Here is a 23077-nt window from a genome sequence, read left to right as displayed (position 1 = left end):
TTTGGAATTTGTCGTTGTCTGATTTTTTTTTTCTCACAAAAACACCAATACAATAACACATCACATTTTAAACAATGTATTTAAATTTATTTAAAACGAAATTTTAAGATGAAATGTAAAACTTGTTGTCAATAGAGGGTATGCACGTGACGTCACCTTCAGCGAAAGTGACTGCGGTTACGCTCACAGAGTGGCAGCATTTAGTGTGAAATCAGCGAAAACAGTGAAAACGCGTCTAAATGAGAAAAAGCTGTTGTGGGATAGACTGTACTAACAGATTAACAAGAATTCAGAGCTATCGTTTTACAGACTGCCAAAAAACACCGAAAAGAGAAGTAAATAGATTGTTCATGCCACCTGCCAACGTCCACTAACCACAGGTGGGTTGACAAGTTGCTAGGATCGCCTATCAAGCAGAGGTTTTACTTTCTACTTAAAAGTATTTCCTCAAGCATTTGTATTTTATCCGTGTTTTTCTTTGGAAAACATACATTCCAAAGCATATTATCATAATTTTTACTTTATTACATAAACACAAGTTTTTGTTTTACAATTAATATTTAAGTACATTAAATGTACTTTTACTCAAGTAAAACTACACAAGTTTAATGTAATTAGGTATTATATAAATTTTAATATGCAATATTAAAGAATACACAGTATGATTATATGCTTTAGAATGTAGTGAAGTAAAATGTTTCCCAAGATAAACATCCTAATAAAGCACAGATGCTTGGAAAATGTAACTAATGTAACTAAGTATTGTGCACCTCTGCTATCAAGTCCAACTAAATTCAATTTAAGCTGATAATAGTCAGTTTTTCTGGCGTTTTCGCAGCAGCCGCTATGAAAACCAGCCATTTTGGTTTTGCCACTCAACCGGGTGAGCTCTCGCGTGGTCAAGTGGAAAAGTGACGTCAATGCATAAATATGTTTGTCACCATGTCACGTGGTAGGCCTACCTGTTGTATCTGGTGGTAAATGATTTGTAATATGATTTGTTATTAGAAAGATCATAAATGCAACAACAAATATATTATTAGTAATTTTATTGAGAAGCTTCATTCAAACCAAATTTGATGTCATTTTATTTTTAAGGCTTCAACCTAAATGAAATTAACTAAATGAGAATAAACTATCTCACCTTTCCTTCCAAGTCTTCCAAGTGAAATAACTCCATTTAAAAAAAATAAACGACATATACCCATCTTAAGGATTTCTTTATTCACACTTGTAATAAAAATTATCCACCAATTAATAAACTTTTGAACTTGCAAAATATTTCATTAACAAGTGTACGTTTCATGCACAATTTTTTCAAAGATGTTTGTACCCAATAACTATTTGTATATCAATATTTTATTTAAAGTTTATTATTTATTAAATTATTTTTTATTTGTTTTAACTGTTCTTTTTATTTTCTTCTGTTTGATTAATTATTATATTTTAATTTATTTTTAATTTGTTTAATTCCTTACACTTTGTAATTCATATCTAACTATGGCTGTTAAAAATGCAAAACATCTGCCTGTGACAAATGTATTTTTATTTTTCTATGTTGCAAGCCTATTTTGTATGTACACTTTCAATAAAAAACAAACAAAACAAAAAAACATTCTACAATCTTTTATACGGATATTAAAATCATTTTATAAAATTAGATGTATTTCCTTTTTATTCCTTTATTTTTTGTGATATCTCTTACTTTTACTGTCATCTTTGTAAATCATTTCTATGTAAAGCACATTGAATTACCATTGTGTAGGCCTACTAAATGTGCTATAAAGTTGTTTATTGTACAAATATTGTATAGTCAATAAAAAGGTGCCAAGGAAGATAATAAAACTAACAAAATCAAATGCTGTAAAAACTCTAGGTGGCAGACGTTCTCTAGAAGTCATCTCACTTGCGTCTTAATATTTCAGCCTTCCCACACATACGGCACAGATCATATCAGCTTTCTGTCAGCTGTATACAAGCATGCATTTAGTGCACAGTATGCTTTCACATAACCACATTACAGTTTAAGAGCTAAAACAGGACAGATTTGACATGATTAGATTATCAGATCATCTGAGACTCATCTATATTGTTTACAGGGGCCAATAACTCTGCAGTAATCAGATCTCAGCATCACTAAACAAGAGACAGCAGAAGAATACATTTAATCTGAGCTCAAGTATCAAGTAAGAGATGTTTCTGAAACATGCTGTACTGTAAGAGAGGAGGATCATGTCACCTTTCAGCCAGTTGTGTATTACATGAAGAAAGTTGAATCTATCAATCAAAGGAACTGAAATAGTGCAACACAACAACACAGCCATCCGCTATAAAATGAGACACACTAGCAAAATCTTATATAGGAAATGCATCGTTTTATGTAGAAGTTAGACAAATGAAATTCAGCCATAATACACAATAACAAAACAATAAAGAAATTGAACCACATCATTCATTCATGTCCGTTATTCAATTGCAAGACACTTATATATTATTTTTGTTAAAACCTTCTTTTGTTCATGGATGAATATATGCGTGTTATAAACGCTAAACACTTAGCAAGCAGATAATGAATTCGTATGTACATAATCCTAAACAAGAATGAAAAAGGCACAGAGTAAAAAGAAATAAAAACAGATTCTTAAACTGACAGAGGAGGTGTATAAGACAAAGAGAAAAGTGTTATAGTAAATTTAGTGTAAGCTTTTTGCCATCAACTGGTAAGATTATGATAAATAAAGGCACTTCTGTGTCTCCTGATGCTGAAGCCCTTTCAGTGTCATTCATTTGTGTTAATGTGTTATAATTGGTTTGTAAATAAATCAGTCAGTATTATATTAGTCCACATACATTATAAATGGCATAGGTCTGTATTTTCCATGCTTTATAAAGTATTTGACCTGCAGGCCTTCATATAGTTACAGACAGGTCACAGTGAGGTCTACACCAAACCTCAAAACAACCAACACTCACTAAATTTATGTAATCAAATCACCTCAATATTTCAAAATATTTATTTTTCATGTAGAACCATTATTTATTTTTATTTGCTTGTGTTTGTGATATTTACAGGAATAATTATTTTTTTTAATTCAAAAATTAATGTTGTACAAGATATTACAGAAGCAGTTCATTATGTTCCCTACAGTTCAGTGTGTGTCTGCCTGTATATGTGTATGTGTGTGTCTGTATATTTGTGTGTGTGTGTAGATGGATGGATGGTTCACAGGGCTCTTCAGAGTTTCTCCTCCTCAATAGTAAAGCTTTCCGTGGGTTGTTTGCTCAGGTTATAAATGTCTTCCAGCAGACGGCGTGGAGTGAGGATGTGTGTGGAGCCTGTGGACAATTAAAAAGTCAAGATTTGATTTGGTTTCCAAATCTGGTGAGCTGCCTGCATAGGCAAACATTTTAAACTGTGAGATTCTCACAGTACAGTCATAAATAATCTCACTGTGTTATTTATCTTATTATCAGGATATTGTCTTTAAGTGATCACTTGTATAGATTCTTACCAATGATGACCTCACAGGATTTATTGGCCTGAGTGACTTCATAAGCACAGCGCATTTCTGAGTAACTGACTCCACCCAAAACAAAGATGATGAGCCGTGAGCCGTTCCTGAGATCATCCGGAGAACTGCCCTTGTGTTTCTGTCGAGCACTTACAGAAAGAACCAGAATAAAACACATTCATCATCAAGCTGAAGAGAAAATGACTTTAATGGGTCTTCATGCTTGGGTCGTCCAGTGGTTGTCTGTGAACTTTAGGAATTTGTGAATGTTACAAGCAAACTCAAAGTGCTTTAAAGCAAACCAAACAGAGATCTCTTTATTAGGGGTGTGAATCGTCACTGGTCTCATAGATTCGATTAAATTATAAATAATGTTTAAGTCGCATAACATCTGTTAATGAAAAAGGTGTTGATTCACAGTAGTTTTTGTCGACATTTAAAAAATATCACAGAGGTTTGGTACAAATATGTAATGGAAACCACCAGGCTACAGACACAGTAAAAATCAAAGCGAAACCTAAATAGATCTGAAGCTATTTCAAAGATCCTTTTAAACATGGTGGACTGAGTTTGGTTGATTTAAAGGGGACTAAGCTGCTGCAATTAGGAGCAATGAGATCATCAATGACATCATTCTTCACTTGACACTGGTGCACACTGATGAAGAAAACACACATCAAAATGTGACCTACACAGTATGTGACAGGGGTTTGTTTCGTTACCATAGTCCAGTGCTTCTCAAATAGTGGGGCGGGACCCCCAGGGGGGGGCTCGAAGCGACACCAGGGGGGTGCAAGACCCCGGGAAAATACATTTTCAGGAAGTGATTTTTTTTGCACCGTCACTTTAAGACATTACACCCCAATCTCGCTGATAACCTGCTTGAGTTTTTTATATTGATTATATTTAATTTTATTTTTCAGTATCAAATGGTCAAAATATTATACTTTAAATAAAGATTGATTTTTTTTATTTCAGGCAAATTGATACATTTTAAGTCTTTTCTGTTACAGACTAAAAAACAATGTTAAATATAGCTGCAAGCAGCAATGGCGGGCCCTCGCACGTTATTTTTCCACTACACGGTGCGTCCGAGAAAACGATGCACGGTGGGCAAGGGCCTCAAGTGGGTAAATATCAGTGGGCTATTTAATGTTGTTACTGACCCATTTGGGGACTGTAGGTAAAAGAAACCCCACATTTTAGACAAACGGGGGGGGGGGGGGGGGGCTAGTCAGCCACTAAATAGACACGCCTTTATCTGACCTTTTTGTCAACACTTAACTGCCAACAACTCTGATGTGTGTGCCAAATTTAAAGTTAATCCAAACACGCCAAGAGCCTTAAAAAAGCCTTAAATAAAAGTAAAGTTTGACGCGTTGCCATGGGAACAGCGTTCGAGATATCAAAAATTCCTTCGCAATTTAGCATCTCCAATGTCTCAGCATCATGTTGACCACTTCTGGTGTCAATCGAATGAATATTCTAGAAGGAGTATTTAAAAGTTCACTGCATGGAACTGAAAGGCTTCAATATGCCTTTAAAATGAAAGTAAAGTTTGACACGTTGCCATGGGAACAGCGTTCGAGATGTCAAAAATTCCTTCGCAATTTAGCATCTCCAATGTCTCAGCATCATGTTGACCACTTCTGGTGTCAATCGAATGAATATCCTAGAAGGAGTATTTAAAAGAACATCGGATGGAACTGTCAAAAAAATCCACCTTTGTGACTGCAACACTTCCTGGCGCCTGGTGGTGGCGCTATACCCGAGACTCACAATAGGCACATCGATGCGATCGGAATCTTCAGACGAACAAACACCCCACGTGTCATCACAATAAGACATTTTTTGCCTTAGATATTAGACACTTCCTGTTTCTCTGATTTCGCCATGACTTTGTCGCTTCGCCATGGCAGAACCGTTCGAGATATCAAAAATCCCTTCGCAATTTAGCAAGTACAATGTCTCGACATCATGATCACCACGTTTGGTGTCAATCCCATGAATCCCCTAGAAGGAGTATTCAAAAGTTCACTGCATGCATTTTTTAAACAATCCGAAATAGCCGACTTCCTGTTGGGCGGAGCTTAAATGTTAGAGGGCGAAAGTTGTTCGGGTCGATGAGATCTATATGTGTACCAACTCTCGTACATGTGCGTACATTTTTGCCCGATCTGTGCCCCAATGTTTGTTTTTGAATTACAGGGGGCGCTACAGAGCTCCCTTGCCACGCCCGTATTCCAGCCTTTGCGTGAGCCTAGTGGCACGCGACTCTGACGTGTGTGCCAAATTTCAAGACTTTTCGAGTATGTTAAGGCTCCCAAATTAGCAAAAGTGTTGAAAAAAATAAAAAATAAAAAAATAATTAAAGCTGCAAGCAGCGATGGAAGGGCCCTCGCACGCATGTGCACCGCTAACCTATGGCATTAGTAAAGCAGTGAACCAGGGGGATATGAATTAAAGTGGGTAAATACAGGTGGATATTCAAAGGGAAACTGATGTGCCACACCGCCTGTGTGCAGCAGGTGGTGCTATGACTGAAGCTGAATATTGGCATTGAAATGTGTTCAGGCCAAGAACCGTATCAAACATGTGAAGTCTGGGGCAGATCGAACAATGTATGTCTGAATTACAATAGCTTCCAGTTTCATGGCGAAACATTACACTTTGCCAGGCCGCCACGGACACGCCCTTCAACGAAAAGTCAAGATATTCACAATTTATCACCGCAGAGGGCTTTACATCAATCTAACCAAATATGATGATGATTTGATTAAATCTCTAAGAGCAGTAAATCATAGCGTAAAACATGGTATTTCCTGCTACCTCTAGATGGCGCTATGACTGAAGCTGAATATTGGCATTGAAATGTGTTCAGGCCAATACCCCTAATCAAACATGTGAAGCGTGGGGCAGATTGGACATTGTATACCTGAGTTAGAGCCACTTCCTGTTTCATGGCGATAACGCAGAAATTTGGCAGCCCGCCACGGACACACCCTCCAACGAAAAGTCAAGATCTCTGCAATTTAGCATCGCAAAGGCCTTTAGATAAGACCGACCAAATATGACGATGATCGGATTAAATCTGTAGGAGGAGTTTCTTGCAGTATGAAGCCTGGAAATGACCAAATTTGCACAAAAATCAAGGCAAAAATTCAAAATGGCCGACTTCCTGTGGGGTTTAGAGCTTAGTTCCAAGAGACTTTTTTGTAGGTCTTGGGGTGATAGATGATCCTACCAAATTTCGTATCTGTACATTTTTCGTAGCGGGGGGGCTGTTCGCTTGAAATTTTGCAGGTGGCGCTATCGAGCCATTTCTACACGCCCACTTCTGGCGCCTATGCCACATGTACATTTTCGCCACTTCTGACATGTGTGCAACGTTTTATGACTTTTTGGGCTTGTTTATCCTGTCAAAAATGCGATTCATTTACCGATACTTTGCAAGGCCGCCACAGACACGCCCTTTAATGAAAAGTCAAGGTTGTTGCTTTTTATCTTCACACAAGGTCTTGAGATTACACTGGTGAAATATGATGTTGATATGGTTAAATACCTAAGAGCAGTAAATCACAGCGTAAAACATGGTATTTCCTGCTGCCTCTAGGTGGCGCTATGAGTGTTACTGAATTATGCCATGTTGATGTGTTCAGGCCTGGACCCTTATCAAACGTGTGAAGTCAGGGGCAGATTGGACATTGTATGCCTGAGTTATAACAACTTCCTGTTTCATGGCAAAACATCACACTTTGCCAGGCCGCCACGGACACACCCTTCAACGAAAAGTCAAGATCTTCGCAATTTATCAAGGAAAAGGGCTTAACATCAGTCAGACCAAATATGATGATGATTTGATTAAATCTCTAAGAGCAGTAAATCAGAGCATAAAACATGGTATTTCCTCCTACCTCTAGGTGGCGCTATGAGTGAAGTTGAATATTGGCATTGAAATGTGTTCAGGCCAAGACCCTTATCAAACGTATGAAGCGTGGGGCAGATTGGACATTGTATGCCTGAGTTAGAGCCACTTCCTGTTTCATGGCGATAACGCTGAACTTTGTCAGGCCGCCACGGACACACCCTCCAACGAAAAGTCAAAAGCTCCGCAATATAACATCGCAAAGGCCTTTAGATGAGATTGACCAAATATGACGATGATCGGATTAAATCTGTAGGAGGAGTTCGTTAAAGTATGAAGGCTGGAAATGACCAAATTTGCACAAAAATCAAGGCAAAAATTCAAAATGGCGGACTTCCTGTTGGGTTTAGAGCTTCGCTCCAAGAGACTTTTTTGTAGGTCTTGGGGTGATAGATGATCCTACCAAATTTCGTATTTGTACGTTTTTCGTAGCGGGGGGGCTGTTCTCTTGAAATTTTGCAGGTGGCGCTATCGAGCCATTTCTAGACGCCCACTTCTGGCGCCTATGCCACATGTAAATTTTCGCCACTCCTGACATGTGTGCAAAATTTCATGAGTTTTCGAGCATGTTTCGCCCCTCAAAAATGCGATTCACTTTGGAGAAGAAGAAGAATAAATAATAATAATAATAATAATTAAAGCTGCAAGCAGCGATGGAAGGGCCCTCGCACGCATGTGCACCGCCACCCTATGGCATTAGTTAAGCAGTGAACCAGGGAGATATGAATTAAAGTGGGTAAATATAGGTGGATATTCAAAGGACAAAAAATGTGCCACACCGCCTGTGTGCAGAAGGTGGCGCTATGACTGTACCTGATTATTTTTATATAGACGTGTTCAGGCCGGGACCCTTATCAAACTTGTGAAGTCGGGGGCAGATCGGATAATGTATGTCTGAATTACAACAGCTTCCTGTTTCATGGCGAAATATCACAATTTGCCAGGCTGCCACGGACACGCCCTTCAACGAAAAGTCAAGATCTTCGCAATTTATCATCAAAAAGGGCTTAACATCAGTCTGACCAAATATGATGATGATTTGATTAAATCTCAAAGAGCAGTAAATCACAGCGTAAAACATGGCATTTCCTGCTACCGCTAGGTGGCGCTATGACTGAAGCTGAATATTGGCATTGAAATGTGTTCAGGTCGAGACCCTTATCAAACATGTGAAGCGTGGGGCAGATTGGACATTGTATGCCTGAGTTATAACAACTTCCTGTTTCATGGTGAAAATGCTGAACTTTGTCAGGCCGCCACAGACACACCCTCCAACGAAAAGTCAAAAGCTCCGCAATTTAACATTGCAAAGGCCTTTAGATGAGATTGACCAAATATGATGACGATCTGATAAAATCTCTAGGAGGAGTTCGTTAAAGTACGACGCTTGGAAATGACAAAAAATGACAGAGAAAATTAAAAATGGCTGACTTCCTGTGGGGTTTAGAGCTTAGCTCCAAGAGACTTTTTTGAAGGTCTTGGGGTCATAGATGACCCTACCAAATTTCGTATCTGTACGTTTTTCGTAGTGGGGGGGCTGTTCTCTTGAAATTTTGCAGGTGGCGCTATCGAGCCATTTCTACACGCCCACTTATGTCGCCTGTACCACATGTAAATTTTCGCCACTTCTGACGCGTGTGCAAATTTTCATGAGTTTTCGGGTATGTTTAGGCCCTCAAAAATGCAATCCATTTCGGAGAAGAAGAAGAAGAAGAAGAAGAAGAAGAAGAAGAAGAAGAAGAAGAAAAATAATAATAATAATAAACGGAGCAAAAACAATAGGGTCCTCACACCCTGGTGTGCTCGGGCCCTAATAATAATAATAATAATTAAAGCTGCAAGCAGCGATGGAAGGGCCCTCGCACGCATGTGCACCGCCACCCGATGGTCTTAGTAAAGCAGTGAACCAGGGGGATTTAAATTTAAGTGGGTAAATATAGGTGGATATTCAAAGGAACTTTGATGTGTAACACAGTGTAAAACCGGACATTTCCTGCTGCCAGCAGATGGCGCTATGACTGTATGTGAATAATTCCATGTTGATGTGTTCAGGCCAGGACACTTATCAAACATGTGAAGCGTGGGTCAGATTGGACATTTAAAGCCTGACTTAGAACAACTTCCTGTTTCATTGCCAAACACAGAAATTTGACAGGCCGCCACGGACACATCCTCCAACGAAAAGTCAAGATCTCCGCAATTTAACATCATAAAGGCCTTTACATGAGACTGACCAAATATGATGATGATCGGATTAAATCTGTAGGAGGAGTTCGTTAAAGTACAAAGCCTGGAAGTGCCAAAATTTGCTCAGAAATCACAGTGAAAATTCAAAATGGCCGACGTCCTGTGGGGTTTAGAGCTTTGCTCCAAGAGACTTTTTTGTAGGTCTTGGGGTGATAGATAATTCTTCTAAATTTCGTATCTGTACGTTTTTCGTAGCGGCGGGGCTGTTCTTTTGAAATTTTGCAGGTGGCGCTATCGAGCCATTTCTACACCCCCAGGTTTGAAGCCTATATCACATGAAAATATTCACCAAATTTGACAGGTGTGCAACGTTTTATGACTTTTTGAGCTTGTTTAGCCTTTCAAAAATGCGATTCATTTAGCGATACTTTGCGAGGCCGCCACGGACACGCCCTTTAATGAAAAGTCAAGGTCGTTGGTTTTTATCATCACACAAGGTCTTGAGATTACACTTGTGAAATATGATGTTGATATGGTTAAATATCTAAGACCAGAAGTCACAGCGTAAAACATGGTATTTCCTGCTGCCTCTAGGTGGCGCTATGAGTGTTACTGAATTATGCTATGTTGATGTGTTCAGGCCGGGACCCTTATCAAACGTGTGAAGTCAGGGGCAGACCGGACAATGTATGCCTGAATTACATCAGCTTCCTGTTTCATGGCGAAACATCAAATTTTGCCAGGCCGCTACGGACACGCCCTCCAACGAAAAGTCAAAAGCTCCGCAATTTAGCATCGCAAAGGCCTTAAGATGAGACTGACCAAATATGATGATGATCGGATTTAATCTCTAGGAGGAGTTTGTTAAAGTACGATGCTTAGAAATGTCGAAAAATGACAGAGAAAATTCAAAATGGCCGACTTCCTGTGGGGTTTAGAGCTTCAGTCCAAGAGACTTTTTTGTAGGTCTTGGGGTGCTAGATGATCCTACCAAATTTCGTATCTGTACGTTTTTCGTAGTGGGGGGGCTGTTCTCTTGAAATTTTGCAGGTGGCGCTATCGAGCCATTTTTACACGCCCACTTCTGATGGCTATACCACATGTAAATTTTCGCCACTTCTGACGCGTGTGCAAATTTTCCTGAGTTTTCGGGTATGTTTAGGCCCTCAAAAATGCAATCCATTTCGGAGAAGAAGAAGAAGAAGAAGAAGAAGAAAAATAATAATAAACGGAGCAAAAACAATAGGGCTTTGCACCCACGGTGCAGGCCATTCTGGCCTGCTCCTCGGTGCTCGGGCCCTAATAATAAACCGAGCAAAAACAATAGGGTCCTCGCACCCTGGTGTGCTCGGGCCCTAATAAAGTTATTCTTTGCTGTAAGTTGATCAATATTTCTTTTTTTGTGTTTTCTTTAATGTAAATAAGGATACAATGTTTTGCAGATGTGTAATTTTATAGACAAATTATACTATTTACAGTCACGGCGGAGAGTTGGGGGGGGGCGTGAAATGTTTACTTCTTCCTGTGGGGGGGGGGGGGGCGTGACAGAAAATAATTGAGAAGCACTGCCATAGTCAAACCTGAGCCCAACCTGAGCCTGACTGGTCTCAGCTGAAAAGTATGCATTTGGATCAGGTTTGTAAGTATTTACAATATTATTAACATTGTTGTCACCTGAAAATACTTGACATATTAAGTGCTGTCAACGGTGCACACACATCTATAGTTTTACTCAGACACAAAGTGGTTCCAGGTCAAATTCAGTTTTAAAATTTGAGGGCATCAGTCGGGTCGGGTCAGGTCACAGACTGTATACAGGATGGGTTCAGACCTCTAGTGCATACAGCTAAAAAAGAAAAACAAAAAGCCTAAAGGGCCAAACCATCACGCTTGTCTTACCTCACCACCCTGTGGGCCCAGCCAAACAAAGAGAGACAATGCCAAAATTCAAGATTTTTAATTATTCACACTGCAAAGTGTAATAGTAGCTTAACTGTGACAGCAAAATAAATGACAAGAGACTTGTGATGAACTGTTAGCCCTACCTTACAGCACGTGAGCCGTTCAACGCAGACGGGCATTCAGACTGGAACGGCCATTCTTTAACATCCAGTTTGTTCTCAATTGCATCCTAAACATGCAAATATTAAACATGAATTGTAAGTCACTTACAGACATTTGTCAAATTCTCACTGGCATGTAAACCTGCTTTGCTGACTAGTAAGATGGCATTTTTGGCACAATTTCAAAATATTCGTTTCACATGTCTGAATACAGGTATAGTATGATAATGTCTAAATGTGTTGGCTAGCTAGACAGCTCAACAGATTACATGTAGTTCCAGTGTGATGTCTAATGCAAATAATTTCGGTTCATCGCAGGTTAACAAACCTCCACTTCAAATAAAAATACACTTCTAGAAAGACACTTGATGCAATGCATATGAGTCAATGAGAAAACATGCCCCTAAAACCTATTTTTAAAAAATCTTTTAAAAATGGATGTAAATCATATTTTTGGATTAGGAACAAAGTTTAAAATTATACCGGTAATCCTGAAAATAGTTTGAAAGGTAAAACAACTTTTTCATAAAACCAACATTTGAAAACTATAAATTTAAGAACAATCATTTATAACAACAATTGTAGACAACCTTAAAATTGCACATATTATTAAATGTTAATTATTAGCTTAATTAAAAAAATCCTGATGAATGACATGGGGGTGAGTAAATTAAGATTTTATGTCTTTCTTTGTTCAGTTGACAAGAAAATAAGTTTTTTAAAGAAAAAATTAAAGGATTTATCTCCATATGGTGGATTTTAGTGGACCTCAACAGTTTACAGTTTTAATGCAGCTTCTTTAAACGATCCCAACAGAGGCATAAATGTCTCGATGACGTCAAACCCACTGTCAAAAAAAAAAAAAGTATGTATTATGTAATCACGTGAAAAGGTCACGTGTTACATATGTGAGAAACAAACTTGTGGACCATTTTAAACAATAAACTGACATAAAGAAATTAATTAGTATCATTTCACATACAACAACATCTAAATTGTCCTCTTTCTCCACAATTGTAAAAACTGGAGCGGTAATGTCACGTATGTTATGCGTGACCTTTCAACGTGATTACATAAAACGTAAGGTCCCACTGACGCATCACACAGCTAGTGCAGGGGAGAAGTTGTGGTTTAAAAGTACATATTTTTATTTGTTTGGCGAAAATGACAATGGTTTCGCTAGATAAGACCCTTATGCCTTGGTTGGGATTGTTTAGAGCCCTTTGAAGCTGCCTTGAAACTAGTGATGTTAACAATTAATTGATCTTCGATAGAGTCTGGTACAGAAAATTCAAATACGGTTAGCTTACTGAAAGCAAAGACCCTCTCTAGGGAAGCAAGCTTAGTTTTTTTAATGAACAGATTCAAATGAAATCTTGAATTCTGGTAAGAAACTGTAAATTGTAACGGACTGTCGTAACACTCTGAAAGCCCTGATTATAATATAAGCATCTTTGCTGAAAGTGCACCGCAGGTCCAAACTGGAGGTGACAACAGGAGAGGTGACGTTTGTGTGCTTCTTGAATATAATTACAACAAGCGGTGTACAACGACTCGGAAAGTGAGGTGAACAACTAGAAAAGAGACTTATGTGATTGACTTAATAAAAAGAGACTTAATAGACTTATGTGATTGTTGCCAGAGTGTGTATGTGAGGGGGGATAAGTTTACGAGATAAGTTTAAATTGAAGATTTTATCAAAACACTAACTACATTGATTCTAGTATCTACTAGCATGTTATTTAGACAAAAAAATGAGTAGCTGTCATCTTTACGCACACTTTCATGCCATTGGCTATATGCCACTGCAGTAAAAGCTTATTGCACTTACAGGTAACGATTATTAGACTGATTTATCGTTAATTTAAACAATCATCAAATATGGAAAATTTAAAGGGACATTCCACTTTAAAAAAAACTCATTTTCCAGCTCCCCTAGAGTTAAACAATTGATTTTTACTGTTTTATAATCCATTCAGCTAGGGACGCATATCAATTAATCGCGATTAATCTATAGCAGAATAAAAGTTTTTGTTTACATCATATATGTGTGTGTACTGTGTATAATAACTTTGTATAGTTAAATGCACACACATGCATGTATATATTTAAGCAATGTTTACATATGTATATACATTTGTATATTTATGTATAATTTATATTATATATAAATATAAATACTTAATATATAAATATATTTTTTTCTTAAAATTATACATGCATGTGTGCATATTTATATATACATAATTATTATACACAGTTCACACACATATATGATGTAAACAAAAACTTTTATTCTGCTATAGATTAATCGCGATTAATTGATATGCATCCCTACATTCAGCTGATCTCTGGGTCTGATGCTACCACTTTTAGCATAGCTTAGCATAATCCATTAAATCTGATTAGACCATCAGCATCGCACTTAAAGGAGCATTTCACCCGTAGAAACATTAATCTTTATTGAAAGTGTGTCATATTTGTAGTCGAAATGTAACATACATTTAGAATTTGGTGCCTATCTGACAGAGAAAATGGGTGTTTGTAGTCTCACCCCCTCAACAAAGATATTGGACTTCCTTCTTTCAATGATGCAAAATGATGATTTTTACATCATTGAAAGAAGGAAGTGCAACACTGAAATCTGTATTTCTCTTGTCTCAGCGGCAACTGAGGAAATGATGCATGACCATTCAAAAACATGACTGGGGTTCTAACTATACAAAGCTTTATGCAAATGGGTGAAGTGTCCCTTTAAGAATAACCAAAGAGTTTTGATTTAAAACTTGACTCTACTGTGGTTACAGTGTTTACTAATACAGACGGAAAATTAAAAGTTGCGATTTTCTAGGCAGATATGTCTAGGAACTATACTCTCATTCTGGCATAATAACTGAGGACTTTGCTGCTGTAACATGGCTGCAGCAGGCATAGTGATATTACGTACTGCCTGAAAATAGTCCCCTGCCAATGAAAGTTAATAAGGGGACTATTATCGTCTGCTTGACATCCCAACAACTACTGTGGCCGGTTGCATAAAACTTAAAGACTAGTCTTAAAAGTTAGTCATTAATTTTTTTCTTCAAGACTGATCATAACTGTTTTAAGTATGTTACATAGAAATGTAGATTGGTCTAATTTAAATCCAAATAATAAGACTGATTAGCCCTAACTAATTGCTAGTTAGTCAGAATAATTCTTAATGTCACGGCTATGTTTATGCAACCGGCCACTGATATTGGAGAAATGTGTTTACAGGAAAGCAATCCAATATAAAATACTGCCAAAGTATCCCATTTTAAAAATTTAAACACATTTCATTGACCTGTATATATGAGCTGCAATTATTTTCCCATTTACTGCTGATGATCTTTTGACATCTAATCTGCCAGTCAAAATCTGGGTCATAATGTTAATGGCTTCCGCCCTGAGAAACATACACATACTGTATGTTACTTGGTCTCATTGTGGATCATAATAACTGTAAGCTAATATCTTTATATCTTATAGCTTATTATCTTAAATCTGTAAGCTGTTCTTTCTGTGTCTGTGAGTTATATAGCATTAGTTTCCCATCATCACCAGATGAGATGTAAAACTGATGGCCTAAATACAGACACCACACCTTCCTATAATTCCCAAACCCTGGATCCATTTAAGATTTCTGAAGACTTCCGTTTAAGTTCTTTCAAGATTACTTTTAAGTCTTTTAAAAACAACACGGGTACTATCAGAATATGTAGATAAATTAGCATGAATTGCAATCATTCCGAATTTATTAAGCTAAATTCAACTATTGGAGCACAGAAACAGAAAAGTTTTGCAACAAAAAACATTAAGGTCGGCAATGTGTGATGTTTAAGAGTCACTCACCTCCATGACATCTTTAAGGACAGGTGTCCAGCGAGACACATTATAAGTCTCCCTATCTGAACGATCCCTCCGAGATTGTTTACGAAATGAGAAGAAACTTGACTGTTGTGAATAGAAACGCAGAAGAAAATGAAAAAAATAAAAGCAAAAATAAACAATTCTTGTTATACTTCACCTGTACTTTAAACAATCTAAAACTGATATGGAAAGATGTACATGTTAAGTAAGATATAATGTATAGGCAGCAGGTTTTTATCACAAAAATAAGCCCAGACAGTGTGATCAGAACTCAACGCGAAGCCTGAAGGGCGCTCAAATATTGATTTGAAATCATTTATTTGCTCATTTTTAACGAATGCAGACTGTGAGGAAAACGCGTTTACTTTGGGTTTTAAGTTCAAATGTCACGCACACATTATATGGTTTTATCATTGGTAAATATAATGTCATATATGTTATTAAAATACATATTTATTTTTTTGTGTAATATTAAACTGTACTGCACGCTGGTAAGCATTTACCAACGACTACGATTATGAGGGTCGAAAACACTGGAGTAGTCTGGATTTTCATCGCAAAATCGTTTCATAGCCTTTTGGCGTAAACATGGTCAAAGTAAATAATGTAATTATTACACGGCACTCTTAAAACAGGGTCTTAACTCTTTCACCGCCAGCATTTTTCATGATTTTCACAAAAGCTTAATGCCTTCCAGAAAATGCTCCTTTTTAAATATATAAACATACAATATATGAAATAAAAGAACAGACCCTCTGCTTTCAAACAAAAAAATCAGATTCATCCTACCTTCATGTGTTCTGTTTTTATCACCTCTCAAATATGTGTAGGTTTCATCAAAAACACCACATTTTGAGCAAAAAGCTGAGATAATTCCATTTTTGTGAAGGACTTTTGATAGAGATCAGATGCAGAGCGATCTTTAAAACATACACGGACATACAGCTGTTTGCCCTAAGGCAATACTTCCGTTTTTTATAAGTTGCGGAAGACCTGCGCCACCTGGTGGATAATAGCGGTATTGCCGATTGACGAGATAACTCGTCAATGGCAGGGAAAGAGTTAAGAGTGCCGTGTAATATGTTATTATACCACGAGTCTTTTGAATTCTGTATTCTGATTGGTTGAGAAATGTTCCGTGGGCATGCATTATTTTTTGATAACCGCACACCTAACTTGTCAAATGTCATAAAAATAGGCACCAGGGGGCGTATTACAGAAACTTTCTATCTTAGGTCTTAACTTAAGATATGATGTGTTAAGTTAAGATTTTTCACAAATTCATATTACAGAAGCAAATCTTAAGTTGATTTAGGATTCACATCTTATCTCACTAAATCTTATCTCATCTCTAGTTAGGAAATCCCAAATCGCTTAATCATGTTCGGCTATCAACTTTCATGTCTGTTACCAAAACCAGCAATGCGTGAGCTGCTGCTACAGTAAACAAAAGAATTGTCCTTTTAATTTCAATGGGCCAGAAAAATACATTTTATTAAATTCATAGTAATCATAGTCTGTGTTTTTTGTATTAGTGTATTTAGCACATCATCTATCAGTTACCATTCAATTTAAACATTTAGCAAATGTGACTTACAAAAATAAAAAATAAAATATTCTTCCTAAGTGCTAGAATACTATTGTACATTTCAACATTTGATAGAGACATGAGAAGAAATAGATGCTGAGTCAAGTGTGTACTGTATTCATCATAATCCCATCAAGTGTTCACTGATAAGATGACTGGTTTTTAATAATGAGGGATGACAGAAATTGAAAGATTGCTCCACTAGTGAGAAACATTGTGATTATGTGAATGTGTGAAGGTCAAAAACATTCAAAGAGTAATCCAAAAACAAACATTGATGTTTTTCATCCTCCACTTTGTTAAAAATGTAATGTCATTCTCCCGCAGCTCTATTATAATGTGATCGTTTCAGCTGGCTCTCATTAAAGTTTTAAGTTAGGACACCTGTAGGGATGCACCGAAATGAAAATTCTTGGCCGAAACCGAAAACCGAAAAAGAGGAAACCAAGGCCGAAAACCAAAACGCTGAAAACCAAAACACCGAAAGAAATTATGCCAATTATTAGTACTACCATTGCACTTATGGTATTTTAGTGTGTAATAGAAATGGAGTCAACACACACAATTTGAGAAGAAAATTAAGCCAAACAGTATGTGGCATAAACAAACCCAACTTCAGTTATATAGGCTATCTGCCTCACGTCTGGAAAAACTGGTGAGTAGGCTACTAGTGACACATCAGGTTGTTAAAAGTTAAACTGTTTGTTTAATTAATCCTTTGGTGCTTGTTTGCCATGCAGTATACATTTAAAAACTGAGATGTGCTAGTTGTGGTTTTGTTTAACGTTAATGTTACAAAATGCTGATAAAAAATGATGGCATTTTAATGCACGTTAAAACCCCGAATGGATGGAAGGCTCAGTCAAATATGAATATCTATTTAGTCTGACATGTTTTTGTTTAAAAAGAAAATCATATTTAGCCTTCCTTCTCCGGTGAAACCCGTTTTTCTCATTAATGCCAGCTGCAGAAAAAACTCTGCTCTGTTGTTATCCAGTGAGAACAACAAACGGATCTAACAAATATATCTGAATTTAATATTATGTTACAAATAACGCAAGCTGGCTTGATACATTATTGCTGAGGGTGCAAAGTTATGAGCTTAATTTAACAACACTTCACAATACGGAGCTATTGTTTGCTGTTACGGCATTTGCAGTTATCGGGTTCGTTATAACCATATCCACAGATAAAATAAATGTTCTCCGTTTCACGTTCCATGTGTGTCTCGTGTCGTTTTAACAACAAAATAAACTAGGCTATATAAGGAAGCGAACAAGTCTCTCATCATGCACGCTGATGCGGCGGCGGAGAAGCACGTCTAACACCCGGCATTAAAACTCTAAACACTTAAATGAGTCTGCAATCTGAATTACCAAAACAATCAGAAACATACATATTAATTTTCATGTATATTTTATATTAAAGTCTGTAAAAGACCTTACAGGTGAAGTGAAAGGATGAAATGAGCAGTAGCCGTAATGCTGCGGTGGCGGATTAAAAACATTTGAATATCATTTTTTCCCCATTCTAATTATTATTGCAGATCGAATATTTGACCATTCGTGAACATCCCTAATTTTAAAAGCAATCATGTTAAATGTCTGTTATTCTGGATGTTAATCTAAACGAATGTTTAGTCGGAGCTTGTGAAAACAGTACACAAATGCCCAGAGAAAATCCGCGGGTTTGGACACAAACATTACGGTCGTGGGCGGGAGTGGAACTCACAGGTTGCGGAGGTCCTGGTCAGAAATTCGGCGGACGCGGGTTTGAGAGAAATCTAGTCCACACCGCAGATATGTTACTTCAGACAAGCTTTTTTTTCTGTTACTTCAGACAAGCACGTGCAGGTCGCGGTTTCTGTTTGCGTCATCACATTATTTCGGTGGCCGAATATTTGGTGCATCCCTAGACACCTGTGAGGTTACCCTAAAGTTAAGACCGTTTTTAGGATGTTTTGTCAAGTAAGGATGCTTCTGTAATACCACTTTCCTATCTGCAGTTAAGATAAAATAATGCATTTAGGAACATCATTCTGTAATAGCTTTTGTCTTAAATGAGGTCCTAACTGAAATTACCATGCTTACCAAACAGTTAGGATAAGATTTTAAAGTTAGGACTTTTCTGTAATACGCCCCCAGAGCAATGTTTGTGGTAACCGTGGTATAAGAGGAATAATTGACTCCGGTCCTTTGAATTATTTGAAAATAATGTCGTGCCGCATTACCACCTTGGGTGCACATTATTTTCTTATAATTCAATGGCCCGTCGTCAATTATTCCTTACCTATTACATGGCTCTCTGGAATGCTTGATTCTGATTGGTCAGTTGAGACATTTGCAGGTTCGTTCTTTTCTAATAATAACCGCTCCAAATTAATAACGCATAGCCGGACTACTTGCACGACTGAAATCGCTCCGCGCCAATAAAGATCAATAAAGATTACTGTCTGTTTGGTGCCATCTTGTGACAAACACTACGGACAACCACGACAAGACACAGACAGCTTACTGAGACTGAACTTGACAAAATAGAGCATGACAGCTACGAAGCCAACACACACAAAAATACAGAATGGGGATTAAAACGTCTCAAAGACTGGCTAAAAGAGAAAAAATGGAGACAGTATGAAGCAGCGGATCTTAATAAGGTATTACGATCATTTTATGCATCTGTGCAAAGTTTCGCGGAAGGATAAAAATGTTAATTTAAAACAAATATGCCAATAAAATGTTTAAAATTCATATTCATGTCCAGTTTTTTTTCTTATGTGGCAAGTAGCCGTGTAATAAGCGGGATAATGTAGAGGCAGCCGGTAGCCACTGGGAAACAAGCCCCCTCAGTGCGATACAAGACCCTCCGCTTCGCGTTGGGTCCCGATCACACCGCCGGGGCCCACCTCCCAACAACCACCGGCTGCCCCTACACCATCCCTTACTTATTATCTCGTGTTTAGTAAGTGTGTAAGCTCCAAAAAACTTTCAATGCATTAAAACCATGAACATCAACAGTGTGACTTGACGTGATACGTTATAAAGCAGCACTGTACTAACCGAAGAGAGGATGGGAACTCCAAGATGTTTCCAGTTTAGGATATACTCGCTCTCACCCTCGATCTTCACATGCTGAATCAGTTTATTCAGGTTCTCCTCTGTCGTACCTGCTCATTACACACAAACATATCAGGCATGTGATTGGCCAAGGACAAAAAAGAAGGAAGGAACTTAACATCCCTTCACGTGGGCAGAAACAAAATGCACACCATAACATACGCAGAAAATACATTATGACCATTATTTCAATTATTTAATTCTGACGGAAAATTTAGATTTCAAATTTAAAATGTAAACATTTGACTGACAGAAACCATGTTTAATTAAATGGGTTGATAAATGTGGAAAGCTGTAACAAGTAGCATTCCCTTACTATTTTACATCTGCAATAATTTTATTTTGCCATAATCTGACTATGACTCGCAAGGTTATACAATTTTAAGTTGGCCTTGGAATAAGGTGGACCTGAAGGCCTACATCTAATTTGAAATGAATTAATTTTACAATATAGTACTGGTTAAATGAATTGCATTATGGTTTTTGAGTCATGGGTTGAATAATTTTTAGATAAGCAAAAAAGTGATGTGGGAAAATAAAATAAGAACAAATCAAGAAATTACAAGCATATAAAATAGAAAAGAACAAAGTTACAAATAAAGTAAGATGATCTAACAGTATTGATTAGGTAGAGAAACGTTATTAAATTAATATATAACACTGTTTTCATTCTATAAATTAAATATAATTGATCTTTTTAAAGCTATAAAAGTGATTTTCCTTTTGTCTTGTAGTTTGATTACCATAATGACTCAAACTAAGCATTTCTTATAAAATGAACTGTCCCTTTAACACTGTGAGAATACTTGCAGAGACTGTGATATTACAATATAGTTTTTTCGCATATCTCCTGTCAAGCCCAAAGAAATTATGTGTTTGCGTTATTTTTGAAACGCGCGTGGGCTTTGGAGTTTATGCACGTATGCGCACTGAAAACAGTTCACTTTAGCATCTTTGTCGCTCAAATAGTCTAAAATCGCTTAAATGTTACTGTAAACTTTCTTATTAACAGTATTAGTAACAGTATGTCAGTATGTTCTTATTACAGCATTTCATGCAATATTTTGCAGTTTCACCATATTTACATTTAAGTACTTACAGCCGTAGACTAGTTAGACCAATGTGACTTACAAGCGAGGAGTATGTCCATAATCCGTTCAAATCCATTCCAACAAAAAATCTTTTAGGTCACTTTGCAATGTCAGTCTGTGTATATATGTTGTTTTAATTGATTGATGCCTTAGTATTCAACAATGAAAGTTTTACAGCGCTTTGTGTTGACTTTACATCCCGAAGGCAGTCGCTCTACGCATCTTCAACAAGCTTGTATGACGAAGAACACAGAAATGCGGATGACATCACAGTAGCGCGAGAGCCGTTCGAAAGCAGACTTCCTTATGACATCTCGATTCGCTCTCGTGATACTTTTATGTCACCTGCGGCTGCCTGTCGGTTTTTGCAGCGCAGCATGAACTCAAATAAATATAATGTCTGGTATACATGTTGGATGACGGGGAAGGGCGCGTCTACAAACAACGCGCGAACACCCCCCTCCCCCCGAAAATGTTTTCTCATCGAATCTACACGATTCACGTGGGTCACCTTTTTTTGGCTTCAAAACGGCGAATTTCGCCGAAAGGTGAGGGATTTTCATGCCTGATGTGTATGACGTAGAACACAGAAAACGTCTGGGATCCATGTTGGATGACGGCCAAGCTCGCGAACAAAGACAGCGCGCGCATACAGACAACGCAGGCATACAGCACTTGCAACAACACGGGCATACAACACGCGCGTGATTACCCCCCCCCCCATCTAAAAAAAACTCATCGGATTTACGCGATTCAGACGGGTCATCCCACCAAGGTCAGAAAATACGGAAATCCTTATTTATACGGAAGAATCACATCCCTGCATATAATCAGCTGAATATCTGTTGAGTCAGTGTGACTAATAAAGTCATAAACATCATCTACCATTCAGGCTGAAAATATAGAGGAGGACGGCTCGAATCTTGTCTGGGGTTTCGTGGGGATGTAACAGTACTGGAAGAAGTGTCCTCATGGGATCCTTGACCTTCTGACCTTCGGCGTCTGCACCTACAGCCAGATCCTACGTTCAAAGCACGAATAAGAAACATGAACGTACATTCAGAGACAAATTCTGTCCAGAGGATGGCGCCATACAAATTCAAGAGCTGCTGTAACCGTGGGAATTTACCTGTTCCGCTTTGCAGAGTTTTTCCACATTCTTCTGGTAATGAGTCATGAGATCCTCGGCTAAATTTAAGTGAACGGTTTTCTGAGAGAAACATGGAAAACTGTTTGTCAGTCAAATTGTTTTGGGTTTAACAGAATCTCAGGCCACACAGAGTTTCACTATTAGATGTATGTCATAGCACATGTGTCCTTCAGTGGTGACTGTCATGTGATATTCCTGTATTACTTTTACTGGCATTACCTTATCCAGCTGTTTACGGAAAGCAGGCATTTTCTTCATGAGCTGCGATAGGCCTGCGATTGTGATCTGCCAAGGAAAGTGAAATATCACATGAATATTAACCGTCTGGCAGAGGGCATCTATGACACACATACTGTAAGAGAATCTGTAAGTGGAGACAGAGATTGTTCATGATATCAATTAACTGTAAATGTATACTTACCTTCCCATCGGCCTGCTGCTTATTGGCAGAGATTTCCTTCACCAGTTTGGGGATTTGCCTTTGGAAGACAAAGTATACTGTTGTATACTGTTACTTAAAGGACAAGTTCGGTATTTTACACTTAAAGCCCTGTTTT

The 23077-nt window shown here is 37.7% G+C and overlaps 1 protein-coding gene across 1 annotated transcript in view; it reads right to left on the bottom strand.

Moving 5' to 3' along the window:
• Positions 1-2917: 2917 nt before the first annotated feature.
• Positions 2918-23077, bottom strand: part of stxbp3 (syntaxin binding protein 3) — a 29968-nt gene continuing 9808 nt past the window's right edge. Inside the window, exons 11-19 of the mRNA XM_055188205.2 lie at positions 22942-22999; positions 22740-22805; positions 22500-22580; positions 22256-22391; positions 20223-20329; positions 15561-15662; positions 11670-11755; positions 3513-3661; positions 2918-3336 (exon numbers count right to left, since the gene is read on the bottom strand). Of these exons, the coding sequence (XP_055044180.1) occupies positions 3236-3336; positions 3513-3661; positions 11670-11755; positions 15561-15662; positions 20223-20329; positions 22256-22391; positions 22500-22580; positions 22740-22805; positions 22942-22999 (886 nt within the window). The 3' untranslated portion in view covers positions 2918-3235. The remainder of the gene's footprint in view (positions 3337-3512; positions 3662-11669; positions 11756-15560; positions 15663-20222; positions 20330-22255; positions 22392-22499; positions 22581-22739; positions 22806-22941; positions 23000-23077) is intronic.

The sequence above is a fragment of the Misgurnus anguillicaudatus genome, chromosome 13 (assembly GCF_027580225.2).
Source record: "Misgurnus anguillicaudatus chromosome 13, ASM2758022v2, whole genome shotgun sequence".
Classification (NCBI taxonomy): domain Eukaryota; kingdom Metazoa; phylum Chordata; class Actinopteri; order Cypriniformes; family Cobitidae; genus Misgurnus; species Misgurnus anguillicaudatus.
This window is presented reverse-complemented; position numbering and strand designations above follow the sequence as displayed.